This window comes from Talpa occidentalis, unplaced genomic scaffold, assembly GCF_014898055.3.
Source record: "Talpa occidentalis isolate TD23 unplaced genomic scaffold, MPIMG_talOcc4v2.1 talOcc4.4, whole genome shotgun sequence".
Classification (NCBI taxonomy): domain Eukaryota; kingdom Metazoa; phylum Chordata; class Mammalia; order Eulipotyphla; family Talpidae; genus Talpa; species Talpa occidentalis.
The window spans coordinates 138,125,691-138,145,794 of record NW_023604295.1 but is presented as its reverse complement, the minus strand read 5'-3'; the positions used below and the strand labels follow the sequence as shown (position 1 = coordinate 138,145,794).

General features: G+C 36.5%; 1 protein-coding gene across 3 annotated transcripts in view; it reads left to right on the top strand.

Annotated features, from left to right (window-relative positions):
* The window catches only part of GPM6A (glycoprotein M6A), a 257,004-nt gene that overhangs the window by 225,515 nt on the left and 11,385 nt on the right, over positions 1–20,104 (top strand). For all 3 annotated transcript variants that reach the window (XM_054701053.1, XM_054701052.1, XM_037526461.1), the window contains exons 3-4: positions 6,101–6,257; positions 17,789–17,942. In XM_054701053.1, coding sequence (XP_054557028.1) covers positions 6,101–6,257; positions 17,789–17,942 — 311 coding nt within the window. The remainder of the gene's footprint in view (positions 1–6,100; positions 6,258–17,788; positions 17,943–20,104) is intronic.

The window sequence follows — 20,104 nt, the reverse complement described above, 5'->3', positions numbered from 1 at the left end:
TTACAATAAAGATAACTTCATTCAAATAATATTTTAAGAGTTTTTGGGTCGAAGGACATTTACTTTGTTCTTTGTGCTTCCAAGAGAGAAACGTAAGCAAACAAAGGAATCCAATTTACAGGCATATTGTTTTCTGGCTCTATATAAAGAGCTTTCCAAATGCTAGTTTTCTGCCCTGGAATGTAATAACTTGCCTGTCACCCAAGACTGCTAATGAACTTTCTAGCCCTGAGATGCTGGTGATCCATAATTCACTTATTAAACCTTAGACTTCTTTAATCAAGAACTACTACCTTAGTATTAGGGCTTTTTTCTCTCTATGTAAGCAAAAGAAGAAAATCACAAAGGAAAAGATTTATAGATTTGACACAACATAAATTTACTCATTCATATAATATAAAGTATTAGAAGCTACATGCAAATTGAGAAAAATATTAAGTTTACAGGAAAAAAGTTACTAATTTTAATAAATGCAAAAATAATTCAACAACAGAAATATATTCTAGTAGAAAAATTGGCGAAATATAAAAATATGTTATTAGCGATTACAGTTGACTAACAGGTTGTAACTATAGCTTCACCCACACTGCTAAACTAAGAGAAATAATTTAAAATATTTTTTTATTATTTTAGCATTGGTTTACGTTGCTATTTGCATTTTAGAAGTAAAGCATCTTTAAATGATACTAGCTGATATGGGGAAACAAAGAGCAGAGACTCTTAATCTTTATCAATGCATCTTTATTTTGATATAAGCTTTCTGGGACACCATTTTGAAAATACGAGCCTAAAAATTTCTAGGAATTTATCCCAGGCAAGCAGGCTACAAAGTGCACAAGATTTCTCTAAAACAATTGGTTACCATGCTGTTTGTAATAGGGATGCATTTGTCTTTTAGTGTTACCATAACACATTGCAACAAATTTAATGGATTAAACAATACAAATTTATTATTTTACACTTCTGGGGGTCAGAAACTTGAAATGACTGAGCTTACTGAAACGGACTGAAATCAAGGTATTGGCAGGCTTGCATTCCATCTGGAGGCTGTAGGGGAGAACCCAGATTTTTGCTTGTTCCAGCATCCAGAGGCCACCTGCATGCCTTGCGCATGGCCTCCTTCCATCTTCCAAACCAGCAGTGTAGTATCTCCAGATCTCTCTCTGAATCTGACTCTGAATCTTTTGCATCTCTTTCACTTTTCAGGATCTTTGTGATTATATTGAATGCACCCACATAACCCTGGATAATCTCCCAACCAAAACATCATTTATTTAATCATCAGGCCTCTTTTACTAAAGTGATATATTCACAGGTCTAGAGATTAGTATGTGGACATATTTTGGGAGGGGGCATTATTTTTTTCTACCATTAAACTAAAGTAGGAAATTTCTAAAATATTATAATGCCTCCTAATGATAGAATGTGCCTTCATCTTTAAAAAATCTTGATAAAATTATATAATAGGGGCCTCCCTGTGGCGCAGCAGTTGAGCACTGGGTTGCGAAGCTGCCCGCAGCCTCTGCAGCGCCGGTTCGTTCCCCGGCTGCTCCCCAGCCACCAGAGGAGGGTCCCACATGGCGCGCAGACCTCTCCTGCCGCCCGCTGCTCCCCTCAGCAGTGTACTTTGTCATTCTGCCTGCTCTGCTCTCCCCTCTGGCTCTGGTGAATTCTCTCACCCTCCCGCGCTTCTGACTGTACCCAGTGCTTGTATAAATAAATAAATCAATCTTAAAAAAATAAAATTATATAATGGCTTAAAATGTTGACTTAGGTTTGCAGAGCAGTATTTTAATAACCAATTATCATTCATAGGAATAAAAAACTAGGAAGATAAGCAGTAAATAGTCTGTTTTTCTGGCTAATTTCCATTTTTCTACAATGAAAATTAATAGCTTTTATAATCAATTCAAACAGAAATATTTTCAAATTTGAGCATTAGCATCTAGGAAGGAGATCTTAATTCCTTAAGACAGAGGTAATTTGAGCTGCTACTTTGTAAAACAAAAATAGTGAAATAAAAGTAAGACTTATGATTCTCCATTTGCCCCTCCTATGGGCACATAATCAGAGAGTTTATCATTAACCAGTTTGTAAAGCACTTTTTGACATCTCATAAACTCAATTTTATAGATATCAGAGTTTCATTTTCCTAATAGCATATTTTTCTTTGTTATCTTAAGTTCATTTACTGCATGTGGATGAAATAATACTTTCTTCACAAGTAAAAGCTTCATGCCAGTAAGTTAATGTCATGTATAGTAACTTAAATTTTAGAAGGATTTAGAAGAAATTATTTTTACAACAATGGCATTATACTACATAAGTTTCAAATGTTCATTGTTGAAAATCAGCATGAATATATACAACATTAAGGTCACTGCTAAAAGTCTAAATCTATCCTTCGCCATATCATGTCCCCCTTTTACCCCATTTTACCTCCCCTTTCTTTCCCGTTCCCTCTGGTAACCACTAATTGGTTTTATAGTCTAAAATTTTAATCCTGTTTTAATAAGTTCATCTGGTTTATATTTTTCTCTTCACACTGTATATGAATGAAATTATATAGTAATTGCTTTTTTAAATTTTTTTTTTGTTCTGGCTTATTTTACTAAGCATAAACCCTCTAGGTCCATCCATGCTGTTGCAAATGGCAGGATTCCATCTTTTTTTGTAGTTGAGTAGTATTCCATTGTGCTTATATATATTCCATATATATATACACACACACACACACATCACAATTTCTTTATCCATCTGTCAATCAATGGATTGCTTCCAGTTCTTGGCTATTATAAATAATGCTAGATTATTTATTTTTGAAACACAATTTGGAATTTAATACTAGAAAATGTCTATCCTTAAACTCTTTCAAGAAAAACTTTCTAAGAACATTTGAATTCAAGAAATAAACATTCAATTTCAATAAATATATAACTTGTGGCAAAATGAAAATCAAAATATTGCACAATTGTATTTGTCAGGATGCTTAGGCTGGCAATATGAATTGCATGAGGCTCTCATGCTTGTAGAGATTATGAGAATTTCAACTTACAGGTCTAATTGGATATCGTGAACACTGAAAAATTTAGTTTAATGCATTTTTCCATAAAATTGGTTAGAATAACTTAAAATTTTTTATTTGAAAATAATTTCAAATTTATAGTTTGCAGAAAATGAATAGTACAAAGAACAACTGTACAACTTTTTTTTATAACATTTTATCTCATTTGTTCTATTTTTTTTTTTTTGCATCTCCTTTCTTTAGATAATTATATTTGAACATAGAGAAATCTCCACTGCACAGTTAATTAACTTAGGGAATTATAATACTAATCTGATACTTGTTTCAAATCTAGTCTTTTCATTCCAGTTTTATCAATTTGACTGACCTAATGATGAATTTAATGGTATTTCTTCCTTCCTAATAAGAAATCCAGTTGAGGGGGAGGCATTGCATTTATTTGCCATGTTTCTTCAGTGCCCTTTAATCTGGAACACTTTCACAGCCCATCTTTATGAGGTTAACATTATAGGGAAATACAAATCCCACGTCCATTTTATTAAATCAGTGCTCTTCATTTTGTGTTTATCTGGTGTTTCCTGATTAACTTCACATTCTTCCCTCTTGGCTAAGACATTGTATTAAGTGATGTATGTTCCTTTCAGGGAATCACACCAAATCATATGACATCCTCTGGACTCTTCAGTAATGATGCTAATTTTGATCATCTGATCAAGATGGAGTTAGAGTTCTGTAATGCATCGTTGCTATTCTTTGTCTTGTAACCAATCAATAATTCGTGAGGTCACACTTAAGATCATGCAAATATTCTACTCCTTGAAGCTTGCCTTCCGTGAGCATCTATGAGCATGTCTTACTTGATCCAATCTCTATCATGGTCACCAAATGCTCATCTTCTATTTCCAAAACTTTCTCCATCTTTACCAATCAGGACTAGGGACTCTGATGTAAGCAAGAGCCCTTCATTCCCCCATTCTCTTGTTTGTTTGTCTATGTGTCAGTAATATAAACTAAGGATGTTTTCATTTCCTAAAAGTTTATAAGCCATCGCTACCCTTAATACTTTTATGTTCAAAACTGTTCTAGACTCAGCCAATGGGAGAAACTTTAACTTGGCTCCTGTATCCTTCTGACGTGTCCACCATTTCCTGAATAGTATTCCTACGTCTCAGCAGCAAGCTGTTTCGTGCTCATCATATATGATCTTCTTTCCCCAAATTAGCCATCTCTTTGAGAAGCTCTGAAAGAAGCTAGCACAGAGGGCGTAAAAGGAAATTTTCAACTGAATAATGGACTCCAAAGATTTCCAGACCTAATCCCTGGTTCCTGAGAATGTTACTTTAAAAATTTTAAAGAAATTTTGAGGTTGTGATTACATTAGGGATCTCGAGGTGAGTATATGCTTCTGGATTATCCTGGGAGATCTTAAATCTAAACACAAATATACTTATCAGAGAGAAGCAGAGACATGACTCGAGAAGAAGAGGCAGTGTGACAAGTGAAACATCATGTTACCTATTCGTTTTGAAGACTTTCTTGCCAGGGAATGAATAGAACACAGCTCTAGAAGCTGAAATGCATAAGGAAATCCTTCTAGAATCCCAGAGGGAATGAGGACCTGTAACACCTAGATTGCAGCCAGGTGAAACTGATTTTGTTCAGACACTAAACTACATTGAATGTTAGCAAGCTCTTCTCACTCTTTTTTTTTTTTTTTGGCACTTTTTTTTTTTTTACATCATTGTTCATTTTTTTTTTTACAATGTTTGCTTTCTTTTCTCAGATATAGTCCCCATAGAATTTCCACCACCAATTCATTGTGCACCATCACCATAGTCCCTTGTGATCTTCCCTCTTCTCACTCGTTTAAACACAACACATCCACATACACTACCACATGCATTCTTTTAAACACATTGTCACAACGTACAGTCTCTAGTTCTCCATCTGTGTGATCAGGTGTTCCATTCCCTTTACTCCCTCTTGTATAAAGTCAGCAGGATTGTTCCATCCTATCTACTCCACTTATCTTCTAATTATTGAGAGTGTAAAACTGAAGCTTGACAATGAGAAATAAATAACATTCTTCTTACAGATGGGTATCACGACTGCACAAAACATCTTCATTAAATACATAGCCCTCCCACAAACCAGACTCCAGAACTAGCCCCGTTTCTAGAGATAGCAAAACTGTCAATTAATTTATGGTTTTCTTCTTTCCAAAGGGTTTGGAGTTCTATGTAGTATTTAGAGTGACAGAAAAAGTAATGCAGATTATGGATATTTATTTGTCTCTCCTGCTTCAATAGCTGGGCATTCATTTGTGAGAAAAGAAAGAGAAACTCCCTATTCCTCCATGGAATTATGCTCTAACGTAGCTTCGGCCCAATTCCACATAACACCATTAGTGACTGTCTAAAAGACTTACTTGCAGCAATCTAATTTATTTGTAAACCACATTTTTTCATAAATGGCATGATCATCACTAGAAACTATGAGTGATGACTTACAGTAAGCATAAAATAAAAACAAAATTACATTGACATGTCACAATGACAAAAGTATAAGGTTATAGAAGGCAATGTCACTATCACAAATGCATCATTAACAAACTTTCTTCCTCTTTTCACTTAAGGTTTAAGACCTATTATATACATAAACCTTTATATTTGGACTTCTGACAAAATTTGAGAAGTTATGTTATGATTAGATGATCATCTGACTTATTAAATGATAAGCAGACTCCTTTAGAATGTCATTCATGTCTTTATCCAAGACCACGTTGGTGTGTGAGCCAGGGGAAGTGGGGGGCTGGAAAGGAAGAGGAAGAAACATATGAATATGAAAAAACCCTTGTCAAAAAATATTGGAAGGGACAAAACAAATATATATATATAAATATATATATATATATATAAAGTATTATAGCATAAATGTTCGTAAGTCCAACATCCATTCATATCATAGTTATTCTACAACTTTTATTTGAAAGGAACCATAAGCTTGTGAGAACCATTTCTGCAGAGCCGCCATGAAGAGGTATTGAAGGAAATTGCTGTCTCTTCTCTCCCCCAGGATTGACATCTTTAAGTATGTGATCTATGGCATTGCAGCTGCATTCTTTGTGTACGGCATCTTGCTGATGGTGGAAGGTTTCTTCACGACTGGTGCCATCAAAGATCTCTATGGGGACTTCAAAATCACCACTTGCGGCAGATGCGTGAGCGCCTGGGTATGTTATTTGTCTGTGTTCAGCATTTAATGTGGGTTTATTTCAATAGCACACAGGTGTTTGTATTCATCATGCAAGAATTAAAGTATTTTTATTTAACACAGGAACATTCCCTCCTGCGATGGCTATCTTAACTCCTAATGATACTATTTTCTAAATTTAGATTATTTCATGTAAAAACTCAGTTTCAAATTCTTAAATCATGCAACACAAGTAATTTTGGTCCTAGAGGCAGCAAAACCGTCACTTGGTTTACTTCAATTTTTTTTCAAAAGGGTTTGGGGTTCCCATACAATATGTACAATAACAAAAAAAATCCATATTCAATTTATGAACATTATTTCTCCATCTGTCTCTTCGCTCTCATTAATACAGGAATGATATAAATCATTTCAGTCTTACAGAAAAGTTTTAAATACCTGTTAACCACCAAACATTTTTTTTTACTAACTTGTAACAATTTGTATTATTTTACTCAGTGTCAGTAGTAATGGTAATCTGATAAAATAATTTGCCTATGTCACAGATATATGTCGTCTTTAGAATAATTTTCATAAGACTCCCTTCTTTTGGGGGCTAATGCTTATTATAATATAATACCTGACTTTTGCATCTGTGTCATCAAATTAGATCTGGAGGAAATAAAGTTAAAGGTCTTAAATTTAAAAAATAAAATAGGAACATTCAGGGGCCAATGATCAGTGATTCCTAAGCTGTATCTCTATTTGAGAAAGCAGGTTCTGATTTTGGATTCATCTGCATTCTGCCAGTGGAGACTAGTGCATTCAGTTAGTGATAGACTTTTTCTTACAACCAGGACAGTATCAATAGGACACCACTGTGTGTCTTAGTGAGTTACTTACATTCTCCAGATCACCATTTACCTGTCCACAAAATGAAGGATCATCACCAGAGAAAGGACAGCTCAGATGCCCCAAGCACATTTGTACCTTTGGCCAAGCAGAGAGCAGCTGAGGATAGGATTTCATGCCAACTTGTAAACTTCCTCCATAGGATTATGTGCAGAAGTAAAAAGTCACATAAGGAAACCCTTATCTCGGTGTAGTTATCAATTATCTGGGTGCCATTCAAACATCCCAAAGAGACTTCCAAGAAGAATTGGTAAAGGAAAACACAAACCACATTTTTCCCCATAGTAGTCACAATTGTGTCACCTGGCAGACCAGAAGGATGGCAGCAGCTGCGTGGGCACCTCCAGAGGCAACACAGCAGGGAGTCAGCCCTCCCAAGATGCCCCCTCCCACTTCTTTAGCACCCCCTCTTTCACTTTCCTCCCCAGCTCCCTGCAGCAAAACAGGCGGAAGCAGAAGCTGCCTTCCCCAGTCCACAGAGGCAGTGAGGCAGCGGACAGGCTTCCAGTGCCCCCTGCCTGTCTCCACACTGACAGCGAGGGGGGCGGGGGGACCAGCCCACAATGTGACTTCAGCACCCCCAGAGCCAAGACCACTATACAACCAGCTTGATTATCATCAGTTAGATCCCAGTGGGGATCCAGTTATCAACCATCCTCTCCTGCTGCGTATCTTCCTTTCTTTCCTGCTTCCATGCTGCTTTATTTTTTCAGTTTGTAGGTAGATTACATCTAAGTCTACCTTATGTTCTAGGAGTTGACCGGCTAGCCTGTTTTGCCAGTCTTAGTTTTAAAAATGTCTTTCTGAAAGTGATATCACTGCATTTCTATTTGGAATGCTGAGTAATGTTAAAAGGTAGAATTTTTTTTTTTTTGCAAAAACCATATTATATAAAATGGTTCCAAAATTAGTACAAAATGGAACTGTTTTTGCTATGCTGTATAAAAATTTAGATGTAACTAACAAGCTACAATGGCACAAGTTCTATTAATTTTCAAGCAACATTACATCTCTGAATAGAGGATGCTAATCCATATTTTCCTTTTGTAATGAATTTTTTTGTGCTATGTCATTACAAAATATTGACCTTCTCTGTTTATTATTTGATTGAGGTAGCTTGGTTTATAACATCATTTAAGTTTTAGGTCTACAAAATTATAATTCAACGTCTTTACATGCTGCCCTGTGCTGGCCACCAGAAGATTACCTTCCATCTGTCACCATGCAGCTGACCCCCTTTGCACAGATCAGTCACCCCCACTTTGCTTTCCCTCTGCTAACCTCCTGTCTGTTCTCCTGACCTCTGGGTTTGTTTGTGTTTTGTGTTGTTTGTTATGTTATTGTAATGAATGCTTTTGAGAGCATGACTTAATCTGCAGTCTGTGCTTCCTCTCCTGTCAAAATTTCAAGTTCATTTCAAAATTATAAATGCTATCATTCAAAATCCAGAATATGAGGCACAAAAAACTCAAAAGCACACTATTTATCTTTGGAGTAATGATCAAGTCAGCCCTCCTGAGATGCCCCCCCCCCACTGCTTTATCAGCCCTCTTTTACTCCCTCCCCCCAGCAGATTTGAGGCAGAACCATGAGGCAGTAACAAAATTTATATAAATTAAATATTAAATGACACCAAGTTGAGTACAACTCAAACATGTTATTGATATATTAAATGTGAACTTATTAAGTTTAATGAATATAGATACATTTATTTCCTTTTAATTCCTTCTGCCTATTCAGTTGTAACTTTGGACACAAAATGTCTTATGTTTTGAAATCTGGAGATACGTGTTTCACCCACCATTAAGTTTCTTATTTCTTAAAATTTCCCATTGCCATTGTGACCTCAATGTAAGTCTCAAAAGAATAGATCCTGTTAGATTTTAAAATTCTTGTTAGGTTTTTAAGCCCACCAGTTTTGAAGTAACAGAGTTCTTGAATGTACTACTCTCTCTGTAAATTAACACATTTATTTTCTTTAAATCTACCTGCTCTAGGAGTTAAAACAATGAATAAAAACTTTTGAAAGTATGTGCATTATTTGGTAGGGCAGCTGTAACAAAGTACTGCTAAGTAGCTTAAATCACAGAAATGTGTTGTCTCAGTTCTGGTCCACCGTCAAAGGTGTGAGCACTTGATTCTGAGAACTGTGCGGAAGAATGGATCTGCTCCCGTCGCCTCTGTCGGGTTGGTGTTCTCTGGCGCTCCAAGCTTGCAGAAAAGTTACCCATCTCATCATTGCCTTCCCCTTGGAAGCTCTCCCCGGGGAGCTGCCCAGTTTACTTAGAACAGTTGGGACACTAATACCTAAGCACACGCATCCTGGGCATATTAACAAATATAGGTAACCCAGAGTGTTTTCATAGAGGAGTTAATTAATGTCTGTGATACAGAAGTGTAATTAACCCATATATACCTTTTTTTTTTTAAAGATTTATTTATTTATTTATGCACTGGGTACAGTCAGAAGTGCGGGAGGGTGAGAGAATTCACCAGAGCCAGAGCGGGGAGCAGAGCAGGCAGAAGGACCGAAGTACACTGCTGAGGGGAGCAGCGGGCGGCAGGAGAGGTCTGCGCGCCATGTGGGACCCTCGCCGGCGGCCGGGGATTGAACCGGCGCTGCAGAGGCTGCGGGCAGCTTCTCAGCCCAGCGCTCAACCGCTGTGCCAACGGGGAGACCCCAAATATACCTTATTGACATACGGAAAGTTTTCATTATTGGTGAAATAATGAGTCAAGAGACATTTGATCAGGTTTTGGAGGATAGAATCACTGAGTAATCTGGAGAGTGCTAAATTATAATGGAATCTTTAAAATCATGCTGTTGGGGGTCTCCCTGGTGACGCAAGGGGTTAAGCACAGCACTGTGAAGCTATCTGCAGCCTCTGTAACAGGAGTTCGATTCCCTGCCGGCCAGAGAGCTACCCACATGGTGTTGCAGACCTTTCCTGTCTTGCCCGCTGCTCCCCTCAGCAGTGTATTTCAGTCAGTCTGCCTGTTCTGGTCCCCACTCTGTACGTGGTGAATCCTCTTACCCTCCCTGCACCTCTGGTCGACACCCCAGTTCTTGTATGCATAAATAAAGCTTTAAAAAAATAAAATAAAATAGGGCAGTTGATCAGAAAGCTGTGAATTCCATGGATCATGTGTTACATTCAGGAATATTTGCATGGATTTGTTAAATAAATAAGACTAATGCAAGTTAAGAAAGAAGAAAACATTACAGGAAGTATTTTAATAGATTTCCTAGAGCAGTCTTAGGTTCATAGCAAAATCAAGCAGAAGGTACAGAGATTCCCTATTCACCCACTGCCCTTACATCTATTATGTATGTGATGTTGCCATATGTAGTAAGATGCATTCACCATCAAAATCCCATGTTCACTATCAAAATCCTGCACCAAGTGGTACTTCAGTCACAATCAGTAAACCTGGACCAAGACATCATCATTGCCCATAGTCTATAGCTGACATCAGAGTTTATTCTTGGTTTCATACATTCTAATGATTTGCACAAATGTATAATGACAATTATTTATCATTATATTATCATCCAGAGTATTTTTACTACCTTAAAATCCATTGAGCTCAACCCATTCAACCTCTGAATTCTTTTACTGTGATGATAGTTTTTCCCATTTGGCATGTTTTTAGTTGGAATCTCTCATCCTATAGCCTTCTTAGATTGGCTTCTCTCTCTTAGTAATAGGCATTCAAGTTTCTTCCCTGAGTTTTTTTTTTTAAGATATATTTATTTATGCAAATAAGAACCAGGGTATAGACCAGAGGTGTGGGGGTTGAGAGGATTCACCAGAGACAGAGTGGGGAGCAGAACAGGAGAATTGACTAAAATACACTCCTGAGGGGAGCATTGGGTGAGACAGGAGAGGTCTGCTGCATCATGTGGGTCAGGTCCCTGGCTGGGGATCGAACTTGTGCTGCAGTAGTTGGCGATAGATTGATAGCTCTGTGTCTTTAACCACTGCGCCACCAGGGAGGCCTCCTCTTCCATGACATTTGTGGTTTGATAATTCATTTCTCTTAAGTGCTGAGTAATATTCCACTGTCTGGAAGTGCCAGAGTTCATCTAACAATTCTCTTGCTGAAGGACAGCTTGGTTGCTTCCAAGTTTTAGCAATTATGGATCAAGCTGCCATGATCATAGCACAATGTTATTTTAAATTATTTTTTATCAGTACTTAGACTTAGGTAATGAGGCCAAAATAATGGTATGATATATAAATAATGATGAGAATTAGATATTTTCAAGTAATTTGCATAATAACTTAACTGTTTTCCCCACATCAAACTTAACATTATATACATTCCAGCACCCACTCTGTTCAATATTGTTAATTTTGCATGGATAATGCTAGCATATTCGGGTGTCCATTGCTTGTTGTTGAGTTGGGAGTGTCTCATATTAGCATTGTGGTTCTCAAACTAGAGCTCCTTCCTCTCTCACTAAAGAATCACTGAGAAATTTTGATTGTAAAACTGGTGTTTAGTAGGTAGAGGCCAGAGATGTTGCTAAACTTAATACGACGAGGACATTTCCCAGAGCAGAGAACTTTCTGGCCCCAAATTTCAAGAGTGTTGAATTAGAAAAATCCTGATTTACAAATTTGGTTCATGTCTAGTTCCTCACTCATCCCAACATTTGGCTGTTTCGTTGACATTGGCATGAATTTCTGGCAAACTATCCCAGTTATGTATATATACTGGCATAAGATGTGAAGAGTATAAGAACATCAAAAAGTCTTCTCAAGTGTACTCACTAGAGCTTATTTTGATTCCAATAGATCAGTAGTACTTAATACTGGATGCTCATCAGATTTACTGTTAGAAATGTTTAAAATACAGCTACTGTAGCGTGGGAAAGGCCTGAGCATCTCTTTCTGACTCTTATTTCTCAGATGATCTAATGTGTGGCCCTGATTAAAACTGCTCTCGGAGGCTGTGAACCATCAGCTGAGGTCTACTTAGTGAAATAGGGTCTCTAAGCTTTGAGCTATTATCATCTTTCACCAATCTAACGATACTTCTTTTTTGTTGTTAAAGTGGAAAAATGATTGAATTGATACTCTTTAAATCCGTTGTAAATAAGAAAATTTTCCTTAAAAACATACTATTGTAAAATGATGGGACTAAGCTAATGTTTAGCAAAATATTTTATATCCCCTGCTTTAAAGTAGTTAATGACAAAGGAATAGTATTAACAATAGTAGAACCTGACTGTATATTTTTGGTTACAGACACTTTGCATTTATCAATAGATCCGTTATGTTCATTTCTGCTTATACCTGGAAACAGTTCATTGTATCATAAGATATATATTACAGCACATATATTATGTCATAACATTGCATCCAATATATGGAATGATTTTTCAGTGGTTAGGTAGTTCACAGACTTAGAGACTTTCAGTCAGCCGACTCTTTTTCATCAGTGATGCTGACTTGTAAGCTGTTATTTTTATCTTGACTAGAACACATCTGCTAAAGTTGTCGCAGAAAGTCTGTAACTCAACAAGGTGTGATTTTCTTAGGCATCAAGTCTAAGTTCACAAGAGTTCAGATGGAAAACAGTTAATGTTGCAAGTCACTTTCAAGTTAAGAAACCTGTACTCTCATTGCTACACAATCAAGGATAATCATCTATTTAACTTTCTTCCAAAGATTATGAAAAACCTTGCCTCTTGCAGTTCCCTGTTTCAGTCACCCTACTAAATTCCTAACACTGATTGGTATATGCAGGTTGAGATCAAAATCATAATTACATATTCTTGTTTTTTTTCAATTACAACTACCTAAGTTATAATTTGTAATAATTTTGTTGAATTTAATGCTATTACCTGGTATGAGCTCAATAAATGCATATTGAATAAAAACAAAGCCAAAGTAAGAACTAGTATACCAAGAAGGTGCTTATTGTGACTGTCATTTGCATGTTCTGATGAATTGGTGCAAAAATAATGATGTGATAATGAAATGTGCTTGATGTTAATTTTGAATCTGGCAGCCAATTCCTATCATTTTACACCAATTTTTGCCATTCAAGAATGAGTAAATTAATCTAACCCAAACAGGAAATCTTACTGAATTTTTTTTCCTAGTCAAATGGGGGCAGGAGGAATGGTCAAAATTGTAATATGTGAGTGATATGTTAAACCATGGCTTAAATAAGAAAAGCCAATGAGGACACTTTACACATCCAGACTACTCAAGACTTAGCCTTCCCTCCTTCCTACAAATAGAGCCAAAGCTTCTGGAAATTAAACTTACTTTCTAAGGCAATATACACCAAATGCAACAAAAATAGGTCTCCTCTGTCCATACTCAACCTTTATTTTAGAAATACAAAATAATTAATTTTGCTAGTCAAACAACTTCCTCTGTATTTATTTGTAAAGTAAGATTTATTGTGGACCATGTGCATAGTTGAGTGACCTCCTATATGAGCCGCTTTGTTTGTTTGTTTACCTGACAGTCGTTTGGGAGACGTATGTCAAATTGAAGTTCACAAAAGCTTATATGGTATGTCTGACTCATATAAACAGCAACTGTTCCTGACTTCAAGTATAGTCATCATACTTTTATTTCTTCCAGTTTTTTTTTTTTTAAAGATTTATTTATTTATACAAGAACCGAGTTACAGGTCAGATGTGCGGGAGGGTGAGGGGATTCACCCGAGATAGAGCGGGGAACAGAACAGGCAGACGGACCAAAGACACTGCTGAGGGGAGCAGCGGGCTAGACAGGAGCCATCTGCCATGCCATGTGGGTATCTCTGCGGCCGGTGGAGATCGAACCAGCACTGTAGAGGCTGCAGGCAGCTTCACAGCACTGCGCTCAACTGCCTGCGCCACCAGGGAGGCACTATTTCTTCCAGTTTTTGTTTGTTTGTTTTCACTTCCAACAGATACTGTGGAGTTGATTTTCATGGAGTGTTTCATCTATAAATAGGTATTAATAAAGGCAAAATATTTTTTCAAGATCAGAAGAATTGTTCAAATTCTCAGATATTGTTTTAGTTAAAAATAAGAGCAGCCTATCTATGTAGTAGTCAGATTCTCACTTTCTCATTTCCTAACAATGATAATCTGGACATCAACATGATAATTTTTATATATTATATTTACTACTCAGAGCACGTTTTTATCGAGTGTTATACTTGATTAGTTTAAATAACAGCTCTTAGTCGTCATTCTTAGATTCCATGATTAAACATAAAATAGGAAAATAGAATTATATTTGAAGCTTGTTGAATTTGAATTCTTCAGTGACTATGCACTGTGACTCTTTTGTATCTTTCTTCAAACACAACTTGTGCATCGGTAGAAATAAAGATATTTTCTCACAACACAGATTTACTCTGTAACACTCAGCTGTATTAATTTTCCCTAACATTATAGCTTGCAGAAAAAAGAAAATCTGAGTCAGAACTGTGGTTTCAAGAGTCATACCTTTTATTGCCTTGTAAAATAACAACAGCAACACAGTTCAAAGTGTTCCACTTTGAATCTAAACCTATTGAATGATAAGTCTTATTCTCCAGTGAACAGCACCTTCAAAAGAAGCTTTTGAAAAATCCCCTGGGATAGAATGAAAAACAATATAGAGAGGATGTAGTCAAAAGCATGCTGATTACTCTCCCATGGACCTTGGAGTTGCTTTTCGCCTCCAAAGGAATGTACTTCAAGCTGCTGTACCACGTTCATTGTTCCTGAGACTATAAATTAGCCTTGAGATCTACAATTGCAAGTAATGAAAATGTTAATAAAGAAGGCTTTTTCCTCAAAGGATTTCCATTAACACGAATTCTTCAGTTTTGGGGTGGTTTCCAAATTTTCTGGAGCCTTTCTCCTTGAGTGAGAGCCTTCATTGAATAACTTTCCCAGACTCAAGAACGTCTTATTCTTTCAATTTCTCCAAACGTGAAATGAAATCTAATTTCCTTATTCTGTATAGCCCTATCATTCAGACAAAACATAGGTCTTGGTGGTAGTGGCAATAATCAAAGTAATTCTATCTAGAAGAAAAATAGCTCATATCTGGTCTGTGTTTCTTATGTGTCAGTTTCTATGCTAACTGCTTTTCACGTATTATCTCTTTACAGCCTCACTACAAACTTGTGATCAGATCAACATTTTCTCCCATTTTATCAAGTACAAAGAGAAGCCTAGATTCAACCCAGCTGAAAAGCCTTTAATCAGCAAGCTCTCAGTCCCCTTTTTTGCTAATAAATGTGACATTTAGGTTAGAGGCATAGAGAGTGGCATGTCAGTGCTTGTCAATGAATCAACTGATCTCTACCCACTTGCGGATTAGACTCAAATGGCAGAGAACGGAAAGGGGACACACACCATATCATATAGGGGATTCATGTTAGAGGCAAATGAGAACTGATACTTAAGAGAATGTTAATCAATACAGACCTTCTTCACTAGACTGGGTACCTAAAGAATGATGAGCTAGGATAGGGAAGACTGAGAGAAGGGAGGAATTCTGAGTCAGCAGCCGCATAGCACAGTGCACTGCTGTTGATTTTTTTTTCAGAGTTGTTTGTTTATGTATCCAAGAACTGGGGTACAGGCCAGAGGTGTGGTGGGTGAGAGGATTCACCAGAGACAGAGTGGAGAGCAGAACAGGCGAACCTACTGAAATACACTGCTGAGGGGAGTAGCGGGCAAGATAGGGAGGTGTGCTGCGCCATGTGGGTAGCTCTCTGGCCGGCCGGGGATTGAACTCGTGCTGCAGTGGCTGTGGATAGCTTCACAGTCACAGTGCTGCGCTTAACTCCTTGTGCCTCCAGGGAGGCCTTGATTTGTTATCTTCCATGTTCCCAAAAGGAAAAAGGAGAAAAACCACCCAAGTAATATTTTCCTTTATCTCTATGAGAGTCAAAAAAGTATTTACCCTAGATAGTCAAGTGCATTTCAAGACCAAATGTCTAGATTTCCACAAGGAGTTATTTTATTCTTTTGATGAGTAAAAGAAAGTGTTGTTTTCTCTGAGTGAAGTCCTGCCACATACTAGGGCTTATTAGTGGTACAAAATAAAATAATTCTAAAAGTGATGGAAACTAACAATTCCATTGAAAGGAGTAAGAGCCATTTAGGGATATTTACTTCAGTACTGAATTTTTTAAATTGTATCATTTTAAGATAACATTTGTTTACAACATATATGTATATGATTTAGGGGTACAAGCTCACACCTCTTGAGGTGTATGTTACTGCATCACACCCACTACCAAGGCCCCAGTAATTATCTAGCATGGTCCATTGTTCCTTCCCCATTTTGTCCCTAGAGCTTACCCTCCTGCTCTGGTAGCCTCAATTCTGCAGTCAAATTTCTAGGTTTTGTTTTGGTTTAGTGTAGCCTCTTTCTTTGTTTCCATATACTCAACATATGAGTGAAATCATCAATATTTGACTTACTACACTTTAAACAACTTTACATTGAACATGAATTTTGTGGTGTTTTTTGACCAGGTATTGTTGCATCTTGAGTGTATAAGGTGGAAATGTCTCTGCCAAATCACACTTTTAGAACATTGCTAGGATGGATATGGATTTATCACAATTATTAATATTTCATAGTAGAGACCTGTAGTGTTTGGTGTTTACCTACATGGACACATCATATAATGAATTATTTACTTGTATCATGAGCAATGCTAATAAATACAGTGACAGATAATTTACTTTAAGCTATATAATCAATTTGAAACAATGTGTGGTTTTAAACCTGTATTTTTCCCTCAGGCCATTAAGACTTATTTGTTCCTTTTCTATTATGTCTGTAGTTGTCAATACAAGTGTTAGCTTAGACAATTAAGGATGCATATTTATACAGATGACTTATATGTAGAGGAGATGGATTAAATAATTGGAAGTAATTTGAAGCCATAAAAATCATCTATCATTTATGAGCTGTTCATTCATCTACCAATATATGCATCTGTTTTTTTTTTAATCTAACATCTAAAAACTCATCTCCTATGCTGAAACTAAGTCTCTAATTCAACTCTACCAAAGACATATGAATAACTTTTCATTACATTTCACAAAAATAAATTTTGGTTTATTTCTGAAATAAATCAAAAGACCCTCGTTTTCAAAGTCAAAATTATATTTTAATTTGGTTCTGTAGCAAAAGTAAAATCAATATGCATATGACTTAAATTCACAGAATTTTTAAAAGTGTGAAAGTACATACTCGTACCATTATATTCTAAAAAACCTTGAAAATCACCATAGATTTCAGGCTAACTATAAACATGACTAAGTTATGAAGTGAAATGGTACCACTTCATTGTAATACAAATCTGTTGACAAAGTTTTAACTCATTTTGCAGAATCTTCTCTGTCATATACCAGTCACCATGTTCTAATGTTTGAAAAATATGTGAGGTGGGATTTTTAAGATAAATACACAAATGAAACAGGCAATATGATGCAGATGGATTTTTTCTTTGCCCAGCGGAACGTCTGCCATAGTGCAATTTCCCCACTGGTTCATTGACATGACCATAGATTCCTGGGCTGCAGTTCCTAACTGTGCTGTGGTAAGATTGGTGCACTATACAGTGCTCAGAACCTTCTATGTTGAACTTGGTCAATAAAACACAGAATTCTTCTTTTCTCTCTTGCAGTTCATTATGCTGACATACCTTTTCATGTTGGCCTGGCTGGGAGTCACAGCTTTCACCTCCCTGCCAGTTTACATGTACTTCAATCTGTGGACCATCTGCCGAAATACCACCTTGGTGGAGGGAGCAAATCTCTGTTTGGACCTTCGTCAGTTTGGTAGGTGTCTCTCTGACTGTGAGACAATACCTCATATGGTTTTACTGAAACAGCTGTCCTTCCAGTGTTGCCAATCACCTCATTGCTTTGGAAAAGCATCAACATGACCTCTTCTACCAAAAAGATAAATCTATCCAGTGTTCACTTTGAAGACATTCTTTCTTCAATTTAAATAAGTCGGGGTTCAGGATTGGTTAGAAGTTGATCTTACATGAACATGTGCACACATATTGTGCTGGCTATCAGATTTATGTCCTGACTTGGCAAGTTGTAATTATGATTACCTTAGCCCGAGTTGCTGGCTCTTTTCCAAATTCAATGTGGTGTTTTCATCTTCTCCTGTTAAAAAATTCACAAATGTTGAAGTCTGGTGTGACGGTCATCATGAAATATCTACTTCTGAAATAGATCAAAAAAACTTCATGGTGAAAAACCACAAAATCAAAGAATGTTAAATAAATCAGTAGTCCTATTTCATTATTATTATTTTTTGAGAGCTAAAGTTTCATGTTTTAATAATAGTTTACATTGTGTCTATGGACTGACAATGTAAAGAACCTATTCTAGGTGCTGTGTATATCTTGATTTGACTAATTCTTAAAACTCTGTATGGCAGAGATACTGTTGTTATGCTCTTTTATAAATGACAGCGCTGAGGCACAGAGAGGTTAAATAAGGTTAATATAACCTTACCCAAGATTATATTATATATAACCTTACCCAAGGTTATATTAGTTATACTATATCAATACAAGGAGGTTATAGCTAGAAAGTGACAGAGCCAGAGTTCAAACTGAGGCAATCTAGCTTCAGAGTTTATGCTCTTCATTGTAAATCAACTCACTCTCCTATTGAAATAGGAACAGAACTGGGAATGTGCAAAGTCTAATCGCAGCTATCTGCAATTCTAGTTCATCATTTGTAAAAACACTGTAGCTATGAATTTTAAAAGATATGCATATTCACAAGCTCAAATGGACTTTTTTTTTTTTTGTGCTGAACAGCTATTAAAATCTAACCTATTAGCATCTGGAACACTTTAAATGTTTTTCTCTAATGAGATTTTTTTCATACTTTAAGTGAGTGGGTAACATTTCACTAGATGATGTCTGAAGGCCTTGTGCTTTGAGGGTATATTAAGGGCAGTTCACAGGACAGAGAGCATAAAATGATTCTACCACCAGCTAGCTGTGTGGCCCATCTGCCATCTTGTCAAAGTCCTCAGGCCCCCCTTATAGTCAGATTCAAATTGAAAACAGGATGATCCATTCTGAGGATGGAGTTTTTTGGCAAGGAGACAATAGAGAAACTATGAACAGCTCTTCCACTGGGAAGAGGTGTGCTTACATGGACATTTTTATATGGACATAACTCCAAGGTTAAAACCAAGAGGTTTTAATTGCCTGGGTGATAAAAATAATGGCAACTCTATGCATACAATATGCATTATTTTCTTTAAAGGTTTTCATATTTCAGTCACAACCAATTCTTTAGAAGTCATAAATATATTGCTTTTGTTAAGCCAACCTAAACTTATATAAAGAAAAACTATAGAAAAAGCTTATGAGTACAACTCTGATGTACCAAGTGCTTGCTGTGATCTCTCTCTGCAGTGTGTTATTGTTCATTCTCTTGAGCAATACTTGTTGGGTTTTTATTTCAATAACATTTTTATTTTTTAAGCATTTTTTTTAAGCAGGTGAGAATTACTTACCTTTTTGCTCTTAAAGAGCTTGTTTTCAAACAGGGAAGAGAAGCTGCCATATATGAACTCATTAAAACCCAAGAAGTCAATGATACGTTATTGACTAAGTGCAACTGCAATTCAGAGAAGGTGCAGAAATCAATATAATCTCAAATCATGAAAGAATTAAAGAAAAGGTTGGGTTTCAGCTGTCCCTTGAAGAAAGGGAAGACTTAGCTCAGTAGTCCTTGACCAATCAGCATTACTACTTCCTCCAGCAAACTTCAGACCCATTTGTAGGTTTTTTTTTTTTTAATTGAGGTAACATTGGTTTATAACAGTGTATGTGATTCAGAGGCTACTTGCTTTTTTTCCTAATTGCTGCTAAGAAACTGGAAATGTCAATCTGTCTATTGTAGCTAAAAACTTCTCTATATCTAGCAAATAAAACATGTAGTCAATGTTTTTAAAAATGACT